Here is a 16555-nt window from a genome sequence, read left to right on the forward strand (position 1 = left end):
TTTCCAAAATGTATTAAATTAATAAGGTATTCTTCGAATTCTCATTAAAGTAAGTAAGCTGTAACACATCAAAAATTACCAGACTGTCCGCATTACATCACATATTTTTTTTACTCACATTCTTCCAAAAAAATGTGAATTTATTCGATCTCCTTGATGTTTTTTTTTTGCCCCGGCGTCTACATCCAAAATTAGAAAAAACATTAAAAACCATTACAAAAACACACGGTGAGTTGCCATTTTTTGTTGCTTCTTTAGTTAACTACACTTCATAATCGGCTTCCAGCTACATTTCATTAAAATCTACTCAAACGCAAAAATATAAGTCAAAATCAATAACATTATGGCTAAACGAACAGCAGCTGTCACGACATATCGACGCTGAGCGACAGCAAGAAGAAAATAAAAATGTGAAAGCGTAAGAAAGACGCTTGTCAGACATATATGTAGACAATTTGTCGCAGCTTGTAGCCAATGCAGAGTTTGATTAGCAAGTGCCTCCTTTCTTGCTTTTTTTTTTTTGGCCTTTAGATACTGCACAAAAATGTAAAAGTTCATGCAACGCGCGCTGATAGTGTGTCGTCCTTTGTGGCAAGTGTGCGCTTTCATGTGCTGCAGACTTATTGAAATTTTATTTCAATTAAATGCATGAAGTCATGCTGACGTGGTTTATTTGCCAAAAATGATAACGTACATAATGGCAGATATATGTGTATGTTATTATGAAATTCACATTAAGGTCAACAAAGTTGCCAACTTTGAAATAAAAGTAGCGTAGAATTGTTGTTTGTGTGTGTGTGCTGCTTGTGGTAGTTACTTTTATGCCTTGTCTACTTAACATATATTTAATTTGTACCGTTACCTTTTTGGCAATATGCAACGAAGCATTGGTTGTGTAATCCCGTGAAGCGCAATTAATGCTTAACTAAGCGAACAGCGGAAACAAAATGGTTTATATTTGTATGTATGGTGGTGTATGAGATCAAAGCCACATCCGGTCGTCAGGCGGTATAGATGTTAGCTATATGTATGAGTATAGTTGTATATAAGTAGCTTTATATGACTGTGATGACCGGAATGATATTAAATACCCAGTGAACATATTAGTGAGCTTATATAAAAAAAAAAGTTTTCTGCCAAATATACTATAAAATAGGTGGAAAATGTACATTACATGAAATAATATTTTTTTGTGAAAAATATCTGTAAGCTCTCTTTAAAGATATCGAACAGTCGATAGAGTTGTTAACTAGCCAGAATAAATCCGACTTTTCCTATACATACATATATCTTTTATTCATACATATTTACATACTAATACTAATATTCTCTACTATCAATCCTGTGTGTACTTCCACTTCCTATTACCCTATATTCCACAAATACACATATTCGTACATTGAACTTGATGTGACATTTGGCTGACGACACGTATACGCACCGTTGCACCCGTTTGTAGTTCTTTCTCTATTATCTCCGCTTTTAGCTGTGCCGTTACACTTGGCACGTATTAATTTCGCCTATGTGGCGGAAATGTACAGTTTACTTGGTTGACTGACTAATTTCAACCAAATGGGTCAATGAGGAAGTGAGTATGAGCGGATTATGTTGGTGAATACAAGGATAGATAGGTGAGCGGTGTACAAGGTGGTCTCATTATTATACTCTTAGAAGAATATACAGAAATGTAAAGTAATTTTTCTTGATAAAATTCCTAGTTTAGGGTTTAGTAGTTTCAATGAATTGAGGGCAAAAGCATTCACTCTCATGAACTCTCGCTTCAAGATATTTTCTTGATAAAAATATACAACAATATTTTATTAAATAATAATAATTCAATATTAAACCTATAAGACTATCAAAACAATTTATATTTTTTTAAATCTGGCAACACTGTTCGATTTTTTTTTTATTTAAAAATTTCACCATTTAATTAACATATGTATTTAGTTAAAAAAATATTTTTCACGTTATATGAATAAATTTTATATTTTTTAATCTGGCAACACTGCTCAAATGTTTTGAAATTTTTTGAATTTTCGCTTTTTAATTCACATTTAATTTTTTATACAAAATATATTATTAAACCAAAAAACAGAAATAAAAAAAATTAATTACGCTTTTGAAAATCTGGCAACACTGTTAAATTTTTATAAATTTTCAATCTTTCATTCACATTTTTTTTAGTTTATAAAAAAAATATTATTAAACTTTTAAGAATACAAATAAATTTTAAATTTATTTATAATCTGGCAATACTGCCAAATTTTTTTATATTTAATTTTTTCACAAATAAATTCACATTTTATTTAGCTTATAAAAAAATATTATTAAACTTATAAGAATAAAAATTAATTTTTTTTTTATAATCTGGCAACACTGTTAAATTTTATGAAAATTTAAATTTTTGCAATTTTAGTCATATTTATGTAACACCCTGTTGTTACACTAATTTAAGCACACAAGCCTTCTCTTCGGGCATATATTTACATGAGTATGTTTGCAAACACTCTAATATACATACATACATACATATGTACAATAATATGTATGTATATATACTCGTATATGTAAGTATTTGTAAATGTGCTACGCATTAATATTGGCATTATTAATTTGGCATTAAACTTGTGTGGCATGAAAGTTGATTAGTGTCATAGACAGCCGTTGCTGATGGAACACTATACACCGTTGACAGGTCACACACACACACACTTACACATACAAAATCATACAAGCTAATATATAAAATAGAAAATAGTTTTTCGCCACTCTCTCGTACACCAAGCTACCGTTATGCTGTCAAATGCTTTTCGATGTGTCACTCAACGCGCGACAAATGCTGTTTTCGGCACAGTGCGCTTCGTTGGGTATATCGATTTAAAGAGCGTTAAATTAATTGTGTTTGCCGACAACTTGCTGAATAAAATTAGTTATATGCGCTGAACTTTCATTTTCATACAGGCGCTTACAGTTGAGCGTGTCAAAGTTTGACAAGCCACATTAAATATAATTTCAGGCATAATTATTAATATACATATTAGATATAGAAGCTTATAGTTTTGTTGAATCAATACAAATTTACTCTATTCTCTTTTGCAGGCTCACCGGAAATGGCTTTCATTCACGCGCTCGCCGCTGCTATGGTGACCAGCTTTATAGCGCGTGCTTGCCGCGATGGCCAATTGGCGTCATGTGGCTGTTCGCGTGGCTCGCGCCCCAAGCAATTGCACGACGATTGGACGTGGGGTGGTTGTGGTGATAATTTGGAATATGCTTACAAGTGAGTATATAGTGGATTTCGGACTAAAAATTTACATTTTGAAAGCAGCTAATGTACTTTATTATAAAATTCGTAATTTTTGATGAATTTGTATATTAACTAGCTTTATATTATTGTAGAAAATGATGTGTATCTTAGATATTTGATTTTGAGCGGATTTATTTTTCAAGTCATTGGAAATTTTTTCCGATTAAAAGATTACAGAACATTATCATTAGTATTGTAGAATATGCTGAGAGAAGTTTTTGAGGGATTTTTAGTCATTGAGAACATAAAACAGATCTTTAAGGGGTACCATGGCTGTCTGTCGTCCGTAAAAAAGGGCAATTTTCAATAAGATTGCATTAAATATAAAAAATAAATATTCGTTCTAACTTTTTACAGTCTTAAAGACACATTTAATGCGAGATTACTGAAATTTTTTAAGCAATTATTGAAAGATAGGCCGTCATTTATGACGAGCGCTCGGGAATAAGATGTTGATGACAGCATAACTCCTAGTAGAATCATCTGAAGTGATTGAATTTATAAAAAAGTCGTCTAAGTCCTTGTAAAATATATTTCGAAGACCTGTCTAAATTTTTTCAATATCCGTTGACTAGTTCACGGGAAATCTGAACAATCGACTTTACAAATACTGTTCAGTTAGTGACGTTCCATGTACCCTGTAACGTTTCACTTCTATAGGCTATATCTCCAGAACTATTATTCAGATCGACTAGAAGTTTTAGAACAATATTTTAGAGATTTTGTAGAATTTAATGAAACAATACAAAAAAAGTCGTTTTCTAAGTCGTGAAACCTATTTATGTAACCACTCAAGACCACATTTCGGAATAACATATTTACGATTATGGGAACCTCTACAATTTCCAACTCACTCATATAACATATATATAGAGTAGAATTTTCCGTGTTCTTGTTTTTGTGGCTCTTTATCAACCTCAATGCGCAACACTTGTTTTTGGTGCAATAAAATATTAAAAATTTTCTTAAAAATTCCAAAAAAAATTTAAATTTTGCATTTAAGAATTTCATAACGCTTTCAATTCGTCAATTTAGCTTTTCCCCATTTTTATAACAACATCAACCGTTAATTGACCGCAATTGGGTATAGAGAGCATATTTCATAATTTCAACAAAGTAAAAAAATATAAATTCCACACAAAAACTGTTCATCGCACACCCAAGGGTGGAGCAATCAAATTAAGTGACTTCGAAAAAAGAAGGCATTTTAAAAAGGTTTGCACGCATAATCAAAGGAAAAAAATCTGATGAACTCATAAAATATACGCGAACCGCATAAAGCGAATGAAACTGCTAAAAAGTAACACAACAACAAACGGAAAAAATTGGTGTGCCACAAGAAAAAGAAAACTGCGTGCAACACACTACAACAAGCACACAACCTTCACACACATACGCACTGAAACACTTTTCTACGGTTTTATTTATTTGCCTCTGGCAACTGTTTCGGTGCCACAGTAGTAGTGTTGTTGTTGGCAACGCTTTATCTCTACAGATTGTTATTTTTGTTGTGTGTGATGGCTACTGCTGCTGTTGTTGTTGCTGTTATTTTTGTGGTGCTCAAACGCAGATTTCGCTTGCCTCGCACTGCATTGCTATTGCTATTGTTTTTGTATGCAAAATTGTCCATAACTGCAAATGTCGTTTGGGGAATTTTCGTACGGCGCATACTTTCAACCTTTAAGCCCCGTCAACCACTTTCACCTCGCACCGGCCCTGTCTGCCACTGCTGCGTACGATGTGAAGTGACACGGGTACGCAAGTGTGTGTGTGAAGCTTTGGCTGGCCGTCGCGAGTGTGTAATAATTTATTGTTTTTGCCGAGTTCACATATTTTTACAAACCGCCAACATAACATTCTGTTGCGGCACAAACACACACTCGCGCCGCGTAATGGAAGTCCCGTTAGTTTGTGCGCTCGTCCGTGTGCCGCTTGTGGCCATTTTTAATGCACAAATTTGACGCTTTTCCACTGGGGTGCATAAATTATCACGGTATATTGCTCATCTGCTGCAATTCAACTGCACCCAACCGTCGCTGCGCTGCCCTTCAATCCCCACACCGCGCGCCTTGACACATATAATATTTGCCGCAAATTTCCGCGTCGCATTTATGTATTGTTTTTGTTGTATGTTTTATTTTTGTTTTTATCACCATTTACTGCGCATTTAGTTTTCAACTACAACAACAGCAACAATTACATGCAGCTTTGTATCGAATTTATTTGCATATACAACCGTTTCATTGCTATGACCGTGGCTGTGCGCCTACAAATAGGCTTGTGCACTCCTGCACTCCTCCACGCATGAAGCCTCGCACACACTCCACCTACCGCCCCTTGTAATAACACTTATTTGCAATGTCAGTTTAGCCGCCAAATTGTATCAATCATTTCATGGCACTACGCTTGTTGTTATTGTTTTTTTTTTTGTTTTGCTGTAGTTGTTGTTACAACAACTAGCTTGCTTTTTGATTTATGCACTGAGTTGAGTTTATTTTTTTACTCTTTTTATTTTTGTTGTTTGCGGTTTTTTATTTGGTTGAAGTTTTTTCCCTTCCGTACCCATCCATTTATGGTTAACGGGTTTTTTGTTGGCGGCACATAATTCAAATTGATTTGCTTTTATTGTAGATAAACCCGTTATTTGTGGCATAATGATAGGCAATTTGTTGCTGCATTACTTTTTTTCACATTGTCTGCCGACGTTGTTGTAATTTTTGTTGTGTTTGGTAGGACATCAATCGTGGCAAAGAAAAGTATTATATTTCCAGGTGAATGGCTTTGCAAACGGGCATTTAATATGACTTTAAAGCAAGGGGTTAACTGCTTCGATTTTTGAGTGCAATTGCTGTTAATATTTAAGGTGGAAATTGTGAAAGTTTAAATATGAAATTTGGCGCTTAAATGGTTCAGAAATGTGAGAAGTAAGAATATTCATAGAGAATATGGTACTAAATTGAAGGGGTACATATAACCGATAAGTGACTAAGCAACTAAGATACAGTCCGCCATTTTGAATTTTTAAATATCGTAATCAGTGACTCCGAAAACCCCTGAGTAGCGAGTTTCATGCGAATCCTATAATTTTTTCAAAAAAGAGTCCGCCATTTTGTAGTTTTAAAAACCGATACCGAATTCGTAATCCGTGATCCCGAAAACCCCCGAGTAGCGAGTTTCATGCGAATCCGATAAATTTTTAAAAACGCTGTCCACCATATCGATTTTTTTTGGGGTTATGTCAAAACCCTGATCTGATGGGGTGAAATGATTTCGGATTCAGCGTCCCTAAAAACATAGGTTACACACAGGACGCAGAATCATTTTTTTTTTGTGGCTAAGTAATTTTAATTAGTATTATCGTCAGATCTACTGTTGTTACTCTCACGACTAATATGGATAAGATGGTCAATTATTTAGCTAACACTCAGACGATTATCATTCTTCGACAAAAATAAATAAATATTTTCCAATAAAGTCAGCTGTTTATTAAGGAAATCTACTATACATATATCTCAGCTGAAACCCAATAGATTTTAGAGAACACACTTTAGGAACTTTGCTGATGAAGAGAAAACAACTTTAGAACTGTTTTTTATATGATCATAAAACATACCTAAATAGTGTCGGGGGTTGCTGTATGTTCTGGAATAAATTTATGTGGATTTTTACATCCGACGTGGATAGATACGACTGAGATGGAAACACTGACACTGAGATGGAAGCATAGAGGCATTAAATAGAGCATATTTTTTATGATTTTGGTTAATACTTATAATCTTGAAGAAACAATTGGTATATAATGGGTACTATATTTTTGTACAACGGAGAAATGTTTTGCTTCGTTTTTGAAAACAACATAGATGAAATATATTTAGAAGAAGAATGAAAATTAATTGTAAAATTCGTAATTCTAGCTTTAATTGTATCCGGTCTTCTAATACCTGAAACAGACATGTAGTATCTATTGTAGTATGCTTCAGAAACCATATGTGTATCACCGGTTTTCCGAATTTTGTTTGAAAGCAAATGGTGTTCCGTACTACAATAGGGTTCTAGAAACCATTGAAATGTTGTGGTGTTTTGAAATGTACTACAATGGATTGCATTGAACACACCGAAAGCTTAAGCTCTTCTGCAACAATCATATGTTTTCTGACATTTTGACATACAGCAAATAAATTAAATTCAAAATTAATTGAAATCAAAAAACAAAATTTGAAAAAATGATGTGAAAAATATGTAATATGTAATAATTATATTGGACAATAATATTTTAAGATAGCTTGAAGTTATAACTAAGTCAGCATTAATTTTCCTGCCAGTTATTCATAATTACATTTTGCTTGAATTTATTTGTATCAGCTGATGAATGTAAACATAGTACAATATACCACATGTGTGTCACTATGCTGGTTCATGGTTTCTAGAGCTTTTATTGTACATATATACATATAATAGAATGGAAACCATATGTCTGTCTTAGGTATAAGAAAAACTTGGCATAATTTTGGTTTTAAAAAGTTTTTTTTATTGATTTTTTTGTTTATTCTAACAGCCCTATTCTGTGCACTTTACAAATTCAACAAATTTCTAATTTGTAAAAAATTAAAATTTATCAAGCATTTCGTATTCTGTGTCTAAAATAAAAAGCTCTTTTCTTTATAAGTTGTTAAGAAGTAAAATGCTCTTGACAAATAAAATATCTCGCTGTGGATAGTTGTGAAAGTGAATTTGTTGCAATGGAGATATTTTACTATTGTCGTTAGTTTTATACAAAGAGGAAAAATATGAACATGTGGATGGCTCGGGTTATTGAGCCGTTTTTATAATATATTAAGAAGTTTATTTTTCCGTTTTTTGTATAAAAAAAATGAGGATAATGAGGGTAACATTGACGAAATTGTTTTCTATTTTTGCATGCGATTACAGCTTAGCAAATTTTTGCCAACAAAGAACAAAGTTTAGATTTCGTAGTCCCCAAGGGACTGTTCTGAAGCTAAACATAACAACCAACTAAATCAAAATTGCATTCCAAACAGTTTTAAATATATTATAAAGGACATATGTATATGTATTATATAATGAAGTATTCTACGGCTTTGCGGGGGAGCAAAAGACTATGGAGGATCTGGGATGGAAAAGTGAATATATAGGCTCTGCCATTTGATTATCAATCAACTTTATTTACGCGCGGCACTCCCTGTTTGGTTAGGTATAACCCTGTCATCTACATATATAGAGTAAATGGAGTTGTGAAACCAAACCAAATACTTTGCATCAGGTCTGAAAGGCTTCCGTCGATATCTCGACATCAGAATCGGATAGATAGGCTGATAACTCTTTGGTCAATCATAAACCAAACTTATCAACGAAGCCACACTGAAGAAGGCTCGGTTAAAACAAACACTCATCCAAATAATGGCCTTTTGCATGAAAAATAGTGCCAGCTTCGAAGCATGTAATATTTGCGCACCCTATGAAAAGTCTAGACCAAAAGCAATGGATTTATTGTGAAATGAACCTTAAATTATTAACTATTTTGCAACAAATATTGAAATGTATTTGAAAACTTGCGTTAAAAAATAATTCATATCAATTTTTCAATTCAATTCAAATATAATTGGACAGAATCAGCTGTTTCTGTTTACATTATTTTGTTTCCACACGTGTGGGGAAAAGCTATGCGTACTGAAGCTTTTTATTTTATCAAAATTGTCACAGAAGACCAAAAAAGTTCTTACTTGATAAAAATCTGAAAAAATTTTGAACTTTTTTGTTATTTTGTCAAGTGCACAGAATAGGGCAGTAAAACTATCTTTAAACATTAGTGTTCCTGATATCGAGAAGAAAGAGATATATTATAAAAGAGAAATACTACCTATTGAGGTATCGTCATGTTCTGTCATGTTCATCAAACAATCTGAAGTTCTAAGAAACTATCAGAATTATTATGGAACTGAAATAATTAAAGATTTGATACATGAATATATCGACTTACCCTGCAGGTATTCAAATTAATTTGTACCTTGCTAACTAAACACTTCAAAATACAATAAATGTGATTATTGCTTTACATATTTCTCACAAATCTAAATAAATATCAACGAAAGCTGACACAATAAAAATATACAAATATAATATAAATGTCACTTTATAAGCACAATCAAATAATATTGCATTACTACAAAACAACGTTTTCGGCGAAAAATCAACAAAAAAAAAATAAAAGAATTGTCAATAACCGCACAAAGTGGCAAGCGTAAACAACAATAAAGGAAAAGGAAGTCATCACTTGTACTACGAGGGCAGCATATAACTTAGCATGACTACATATGATGCACAAATAATACACGAAAAGAAAAGTAGACAACAACGAATATGTAGAATAACAAAGATATTATTTGATTTTGTATTTTGTGCTTTGTACAATACAATTTTGCTGAAATCCGCTTCCACTCGGCAGCAAAACAACCCCATTTTATATGCTTTACGAGTGAACTAAGTGACTACGTGGGCTCACATGGCACTACCAGCAGCAGAAGGCAACAACAAGATTGACGCTGTGGCCCCACAAAAGCGCAACGATAACAGAAGAGGAGGTGCAGAGATTCTACAAATACATAGGTATATATTTGTATGAGTGTTTATGTGTCTTCGTGTTGTCGAGTTTACCAACTGTGTGGTGTGGAAAACGAGTTTGCTTTCACATCGACACAGCTTAGAAATATTTGAACTCAAACAAACTCGTGCAGAAAGACACATGTATGCTTGTTGGCAGTGTATCTGTGGCAGGACAAACACGAGTGGAGTGCTGGTTGATAGTCAAGGGCGCCGCCAGCAGACACGCACAACAGCAAACACACACATGAACAAAGAATGGTGAATATTTGCAGTGTTGTTGTTGTAAGAAACTTTTTGAAAAATGTACAAAACTCATGTGTGTGTGTGCTTTGTGGCGGCAATAGGATGTAAAAGTTGCAAGCAAATAGGCAGCTTGCTGCCACAGCTGTTCGCCCATTGTCGATGAAACGAGAAAACGAAAGTTTAGATAGACAAAAAACTAACAATTCTAAAGGAGAAAAGAGAAAAAGAGCTTAGAATACATAGAAACACACATACACACATCCACATAAATATGCTTAGAAAAGTGCGAAGCGTAAAATATCGAATAGAAGTTGTAAGCTAGTGGCCACTGCTGGGCATAGCACAAGCACCAGCCAACAACTCACTGACTGACCAGTTTGTGCATAGTAATAACAACAACATCTACAGTGCTTGAACACACAGCAATGGCAGTAAGCATTTTTGTGTGAAACTCACTTGCATGTGTGTGCCAATAGCAAGCTTTATACGCTATGGCGCCTTTGTGTATGCTACGAAATTTCAAAGCACACAAAGTAAACATTTATTTCCGGTTGTCGCTTGCTGCATGCGGCTGTTCGCCTGCGCCACTAATTTGCCAATAAGGATAAAAATCAACTAAATTTAACGAACCTTCCGCTAAAAACGGAAATAAACATAAAATGACGGCTAAAGACTATCGTGTGCGCGGCACATTTTCGCGGTTTCACGACGTTAGTACCCCTTGGCGCATGCAAATGCACGAATGCGGCATATTTAATTTCTACTACAAAGAAATGCAACCCAGTCGCAGTGGTTAGTAGTCGAAGTAGTCGAGCAGTGTGTGTATACAAAATGGCTGTTAAGCGTTTGCTCTTGGCTATAATGTGGTATGTGGCACGAGAGTGTGCCATTTTTTTCGTAAGAAACGACGCGTGCCATGTCCTTTTCGAATAGGTTCACAGCAATTGGTGTTGGCGAGCATCCAACTTTATGGCGGCAAATGGGTAAAGAGCAAAACGATAAATTCTGTTTGGCCAGCATGTAAACTCGTTTACTGCAGCCATTATATGAAGAACAGTGTAGACAACTTATGTACATATTTCCATTCTACTCTGTGTGTTTTCTTCTGTTGAAACTAGAGCTAGTAGTCTGAGATATAAGCAAAAAACAGCAGTTAGCTTTCCAAAGTTATATACCTTTTTCATGAACTAGTTATAAACTAGTTATATATGAGTTCTTGTGGCAAAAATTATTGTAATTTCATTATTTTGATCGAAATTTTTAGAAATATTTAATAATTATTTATAAAATAGGTTTATTTATAACAATAGGTTTCTTTACTAGAAAAACATTCGAAAAAAAAATTATCGTTTTCAGAGCAATCTCTTGATTGTTCTATCACAAAGCTTTATATCTACTTTCAAACGCTTCTTGAGTTGGCCCAGTTATAGAGTTCTTATAACCCCGGATCAACACTACTGATTGGTATCTACAATTACGGTTACAGAAGAAAATTGTTTTAAATAGGGAGCAGCAGTATCAGAAAGAGGTTAACTAACTAACTAACTCCTTGTTAGTTAAAAAAATAACGTGACTTTAAAATTTCGCGGTTTTGCAGAGTCCAATTCTCAACATCAGGACAGTAGTCTGCTTTACAGGCTTCAAAAAATCGATTTTTTTTGTTTTGTTTTAAATCTCTTCCAAAACTATCCAACAATATGTCTTTAAAATTCCAGAGGCCAATTCGACATATTTTCGAAGCTAGAGCAGTTTTAGTGGCCGAGCGTCGAGCAATTGCGAATTCTCAGGCAGACCTTTAAACCGCGTTTTCTCGAGTTTTCATTTTCACAAGTGTTAGAAGTCGGTGCCGGCGATAGCAAAAAGAATATATGTCCGATCGAAAAAAAACCAAAGTGATCTAGCTTCAGTATTAAATTATCTTCCATTCGAACTAAAAAAGTTGGACAAACGTATTATTTAAACTACTTGTTTTGCAACTTAAAGTCAATTTCTTAAAAAAGTGAATTTTTTTTCAAACTTCGAAAAAATATGGAATTTTATAACTCCTTCGGTATGTTTTTAGTTCATAAGGAAAAGAAACTTATAAAAATTAAAAAAAAAAATTGGTTCGACTGTTTCAAACGCATCGCACGACCTCCATCACCGGCACCGATTTCGAAGTGCAGACTCCAGGCGCTCCTGAAAAATACTTACAACTTTGAAAAAATTTCAATATTTTTTAATAATAAATGTTGTTTTTTAAGCCTTAAATATAGTACAATATCGTCTTAAAATTCCGTTTACCGCAATCATTTCCTTCCCTTTCAATAAAATTGCCAAAAAAACACTTTTTTCGGCTTCTAAAGTAGACTACTGCCTTAAGAACTTGGAACTCGACAGAGGCTAGACCTATTAATATAATCTTTGAATTTTTAAATCCCTCATGGTTTCGTTGACAGTTATTCTATTAAAATATAAATTTCCTAAAAATTTAATCATACTCATAGCAACTTCACAGCATTCAGAAATTATAAAAGGCAACTGCAAAAGGCCCGACTTCTACCTTCAGCATTACAAAAATGTCTGCTAGAAATATTTCTTTCTATTGCCACTGCTTTGGCGCCATTTTCTAATAGCCATTTATGTGATAAGAAGCTTCCACTTGTAGTACAATGCTGAGCGCCTATTCCATATGACACGCAAGTGTATCGAATTTTCGATTTTTTAACTCAAGCTGCTTGTGATAGAATATATCATGAGAAAAAAAGAGTGTAAATATTTGGAATCTGTTTACACTGAGTACATATTCTAAAGAATGAAAAGAAGTAAAGAACAAAAACAAATCAATTTTTTCTGCCTTTAATAAACCACTCTTCTTCACTCGACAAGAGTCACTGCGTCACTTAAAATTGCCTGCATTGCCAAATACCACATTTAGCGTGCTTTGATGTGCGTTCGAGAGTGACAACCTAAATTTCATTTAATTTATAGGGATTAGTGTAAAATTATTGTGGTAAATACCTGTTATACACAGGATGTGCCCAACAATTTCCTTGTTTGTTGTTGTGCTGTGTGCGTTTTAAGTACTTCTGCTAGGATAAAGCCAACCGGCAATTGCTTGTTGCTGCCATAAAAACCACACATTAAACACAAGCAACACAAGCGTGCAAATAAAATATGAGTCTAACGAGTGTAAGCTACACGTCTAAGTAAGGAGGCGCTGATGTTGTTGAAGAGTGGGTGTGCGCGCGTGTTGCGTGTCTTAAGCAACACAAGTGCCAACAGCAGGTAGCAACATGCCATACAGCAGACAGCAGTTATAACAGTAGATAACAACAAAAGTCATGCCACAAACAGTTTAAAACAGAGCATATTAATGGCTGTCTCCAACTTGGCAGAGACGACAGGGATTATAACAGCAGCAACAACAACAACAAATGCTGCAAGTCGTGCGTATGAAAAAAAAATGTGTATGTGCTTGTGTTTAATGTGCTGCCTTTCTGTGGCATGTGGCAGGCAATCAGTAGTACTGTGTGCCACTGCTATTGACATTCGTCTCAATTCAAGCCAAAGGTGACTGTTTACGATTTGTGCCTACGTTTCTTCGAAATTCAGTGAGTGAGTGAGTGAGTGCTTTGTTGCATTTTAAGCGTTTGCTGTGGTTGCTTCTGCTCTGCTGCACATACACTCACATCAAGTGGCTTTGTGGTTTAAATTGCTGGTATTAGGGGTGTGCGACCCGTGCACATTTATCTTCTATTTTAGTGCCAAGACACATATCTGTCTATCTATATTGTGCAGCTGACTTCCGTAGCATGTCACAGCCATTGTCTATTCGCACATTTTTGGCTGGCGAATTTTATTGCCCACAATTCGATTTATGTGTGCGTAGCGAGTGCGCCCCCGGGTAACATATTGCAACTATTACTAATCAGTCTGCAGCACACACACTCTCTCCCCTTCTTATCATCAATATTTATTGCTCACGTTTTTCCCACCCACTAATAGTTTTGCGTAAACAACCCACAATCACTTACAGTTAACCTCATATTGTTTGCCTCCGAAATTTCGGTTGCAATATCTGGCGCAGACAAATCATAGTCCTGCATGCTTGGATCTTAAGCAGCCACTTACGCACTCTTATGCCATCATAAATATGCTAGTATTACAAGCGATTGCTCTTCTTCTCTCAGCTCAACTTTTGGGTGGGAGTTGCAGTTGTTGAGTCTCCAATCAATTTTGCTTATGAATTGCGAGCGACACAATACCTCTTAGCACATAGTTGTAGACCAGACTATAAATATGCTTTAGTGGCCTGCTTAACTTTCACCTTTGTACACTGATAGTGCAATAAAATAAATTGTAAAGATTATTTGGAATTGATTTCGTTCGGTTTACATGGGTCACAAGCAATATTTTACGACAGGCGAGAGTTAGGTTTAGCTTTAATGAAATTCTTAAGCACTGACATTTATATAGCGTTATTGTCTTTGTTGGAGGGCATGCGAATTAATAAAGTAGAGAAAAAAGAGAGAAAAAAAGAGACAAAATTCAAAACAACATAAATAAATCCGAGAGACCACAATTTCAGTCCTATACATCGCAGAAAGTCAGATTGTTATGACAAAATCGACCGTTTTTGCATAAAGAGAAAAAAACTCAAAACAACGTAAAAAAGGTCCGAGAGACCACAATTTCAGTCCTATATCTCGCAAGAAATCAGATTATTATGACAAAATCGACCGTTTTTGCATTCTAATTAGGTCCCGTTATTATTTTACTTCGAGTAAATTTTCCAAAAATTCTAGGAGCCAATTTTACTACTTGTAACTTAGATTAGACCAAACATAGCGCGCTGTCATTGAGCTCTATGTTTCCAACTAGACCTAGAAGTTCCTGCGAGGGTTATATTTTTCATGGGGCTGGACATTGGTCGCAAGCTTTACCTTTCCGAGCGCCAAATCCCACTTTTTTATTGGAATATACCGAAATCTGGATTTTCGATAATGGTATTAATGAAATTCTCGGAATAAATGACATTCAACTGTTATTAACTTGACACTTGTTAATAAACTTGCTAATAAAATTTTAAACAAATATTCGAGTGGTGTATATTTTATCGTTATCAAGAAGATATAACCTTATATATGTAGAAAAAAAATATTTTTCCAATTCAATACACTATTTATTTATTACTCATTTATTGTCCATAAACTAAAATAGTAACATTTAGACCAACACCAGTATAGGTTCTCATCTGTATGGAGGCAAAAGTCTGGCCGGGTCCACCGTAGTATAAGGTGTTCGAAGGGCCAGAGCTATTGGTGAACTTGTCTTGCAAATATATAACGCTGATTACTTTGAAATTGCTATGGGACTGAAATAAGTAAGGAAACAAAAAATTTTAAGTGTTGATAAAAAAGATTTGATAAAAAATTCAAACAATAACCATTTACCTTTTCGGGTATATCATAATAAACGAGTTGCGATTTGTGTGCTATAGCCGGTTGAAATATGTTCTTACTAAGTATGAGCAAATCGGTTGAATTGCGTACACCCCAAGTGGAACTCGCTGAGTGGGTGACAGCGTAGAACGCGAAGAGCACACAAATTTGCACGAACACTTTCATTTTCTTCCACTGTTTGGTTTTATATTAACAGGTGTTGACTAGCACTTCTTGGCTTTTATAGCGGGAATAATGCGATAACAATAAATATTGATTTGAGTGTGCACATAAATAAAGTTCTGATAACATTTTAAGGTCTTGAAATAGAATTCGTATATTTTTTTATTTATTCAGGGGGAACTTTTGAATTGCGTATAAGCACCCGGAAATATTTTTTTTATGTTTGATTAACAGAAGACCTCTTAATGTATTTGATAAACATGTATATATATTCATATCACTGTTATCTCTTAATTTATGTTTATTAAGATAGCACTTTCTGCTAAATTTTTTTCAAGAGTGATTAATAATTCAAATATTTCATAAATAAAGTTGACGTTAATGTGACTTGTATACTTGACAGAATTTATTTTGCTTTGCGATATCTGAAAGGTACTATTTATAGAATAAAAGAAAGAAAGATAATCGACGTTTATCTTTTCTTGATTAGCGGAACTCTAGCGCTTAAGTAATCAGTAATATAAGTTCTCTCAAACAAATCAGCTATACTCAAGCAAAACTACGGTTGTCCGGAAATATTATCTACGAAAAAGTCACTCCGAAAATTTTCGGAGTTCCAAAAAATTTGCGTAATTCTAAATTTCTACAGCTTAACCCTTTATAACTCAACTAAGTAAAAACGAAAAAACTGTATCGTTTCTAATAGATTTCGGATAGAAATGAAATACGTGTTTTATAGTTTAAACAATTTTTTTTTTTATTTGGGTGAAAAACA

The 16555-nt window shown here is 34.3% G+C and overlaps 3 protein-coding genes across 7 annotated transcripts in view; 1 reads left to right on the forward strand and 2 right to left on the reverse strand.

Annotated features, from left to right (window-relative positions):
- LOC128922610 (uncharacterized) overlaps positions 1-16555 on the reverse strand; it is a 367146-nt gene that overhangs the window by 277902 nt on the left and 72689 nt on the right. The window lies entirely within an intron of this gene.
- LOC105209321 (protein Wnt-5) overlaps positions 1-16555 on the forward strand; it is a 205090-nt gene that overhangs the window by 162896 nt on the left and 25639 nt on the right. For all 4 annotated transcript variants that reach the window (XM_011179676.3, XM_054233708.1, XM_054233709.1 and 1 more), the window contains one exon: positions 3103-3283. In XM_011179676.3, coding sequence (XP_011177978.1) covers positions 3103-3283 — 181 coding nt within the window. The remainder of the gene's footprint in view (positions 1-3102; positions 3284-16555) is intronic.
- On the reverse strand, positions 15317-15823 carry LOC105209312 (uncharacterized). Its single transcript, XM_011179666.1, has 2 exons — positions 15610-15823; positions 15317-15530 (listed from the first exon to the last, which is right to left on the reverse strand). The coding sequence occupies exons 1-2, from the start codon at positions 15781-15783 to the stop codon at positions 15354-15356; spliced, it is 351 nt and encodes a 116-aa protein (XP_011177968.1). The 5' UTR covers positions 15784-15823; the 3' UTR covers positions 15317-15353.

Source organism: Zeugodacus cucurbitae, chromosome 6 (assembly GCF_028554725.1).
Source record: "Zeugodacus cucurbitae isolate PBARC_wt_2022May chromosome 6, idZeuCucr1.2, whole genome shotgun sequence".
NCBI lineage: Eukaryota > Metazoa > Arthropoda > Insecta > Diptera > Tephritidae > Zeugodacus > Zeugodacus cucurbitae.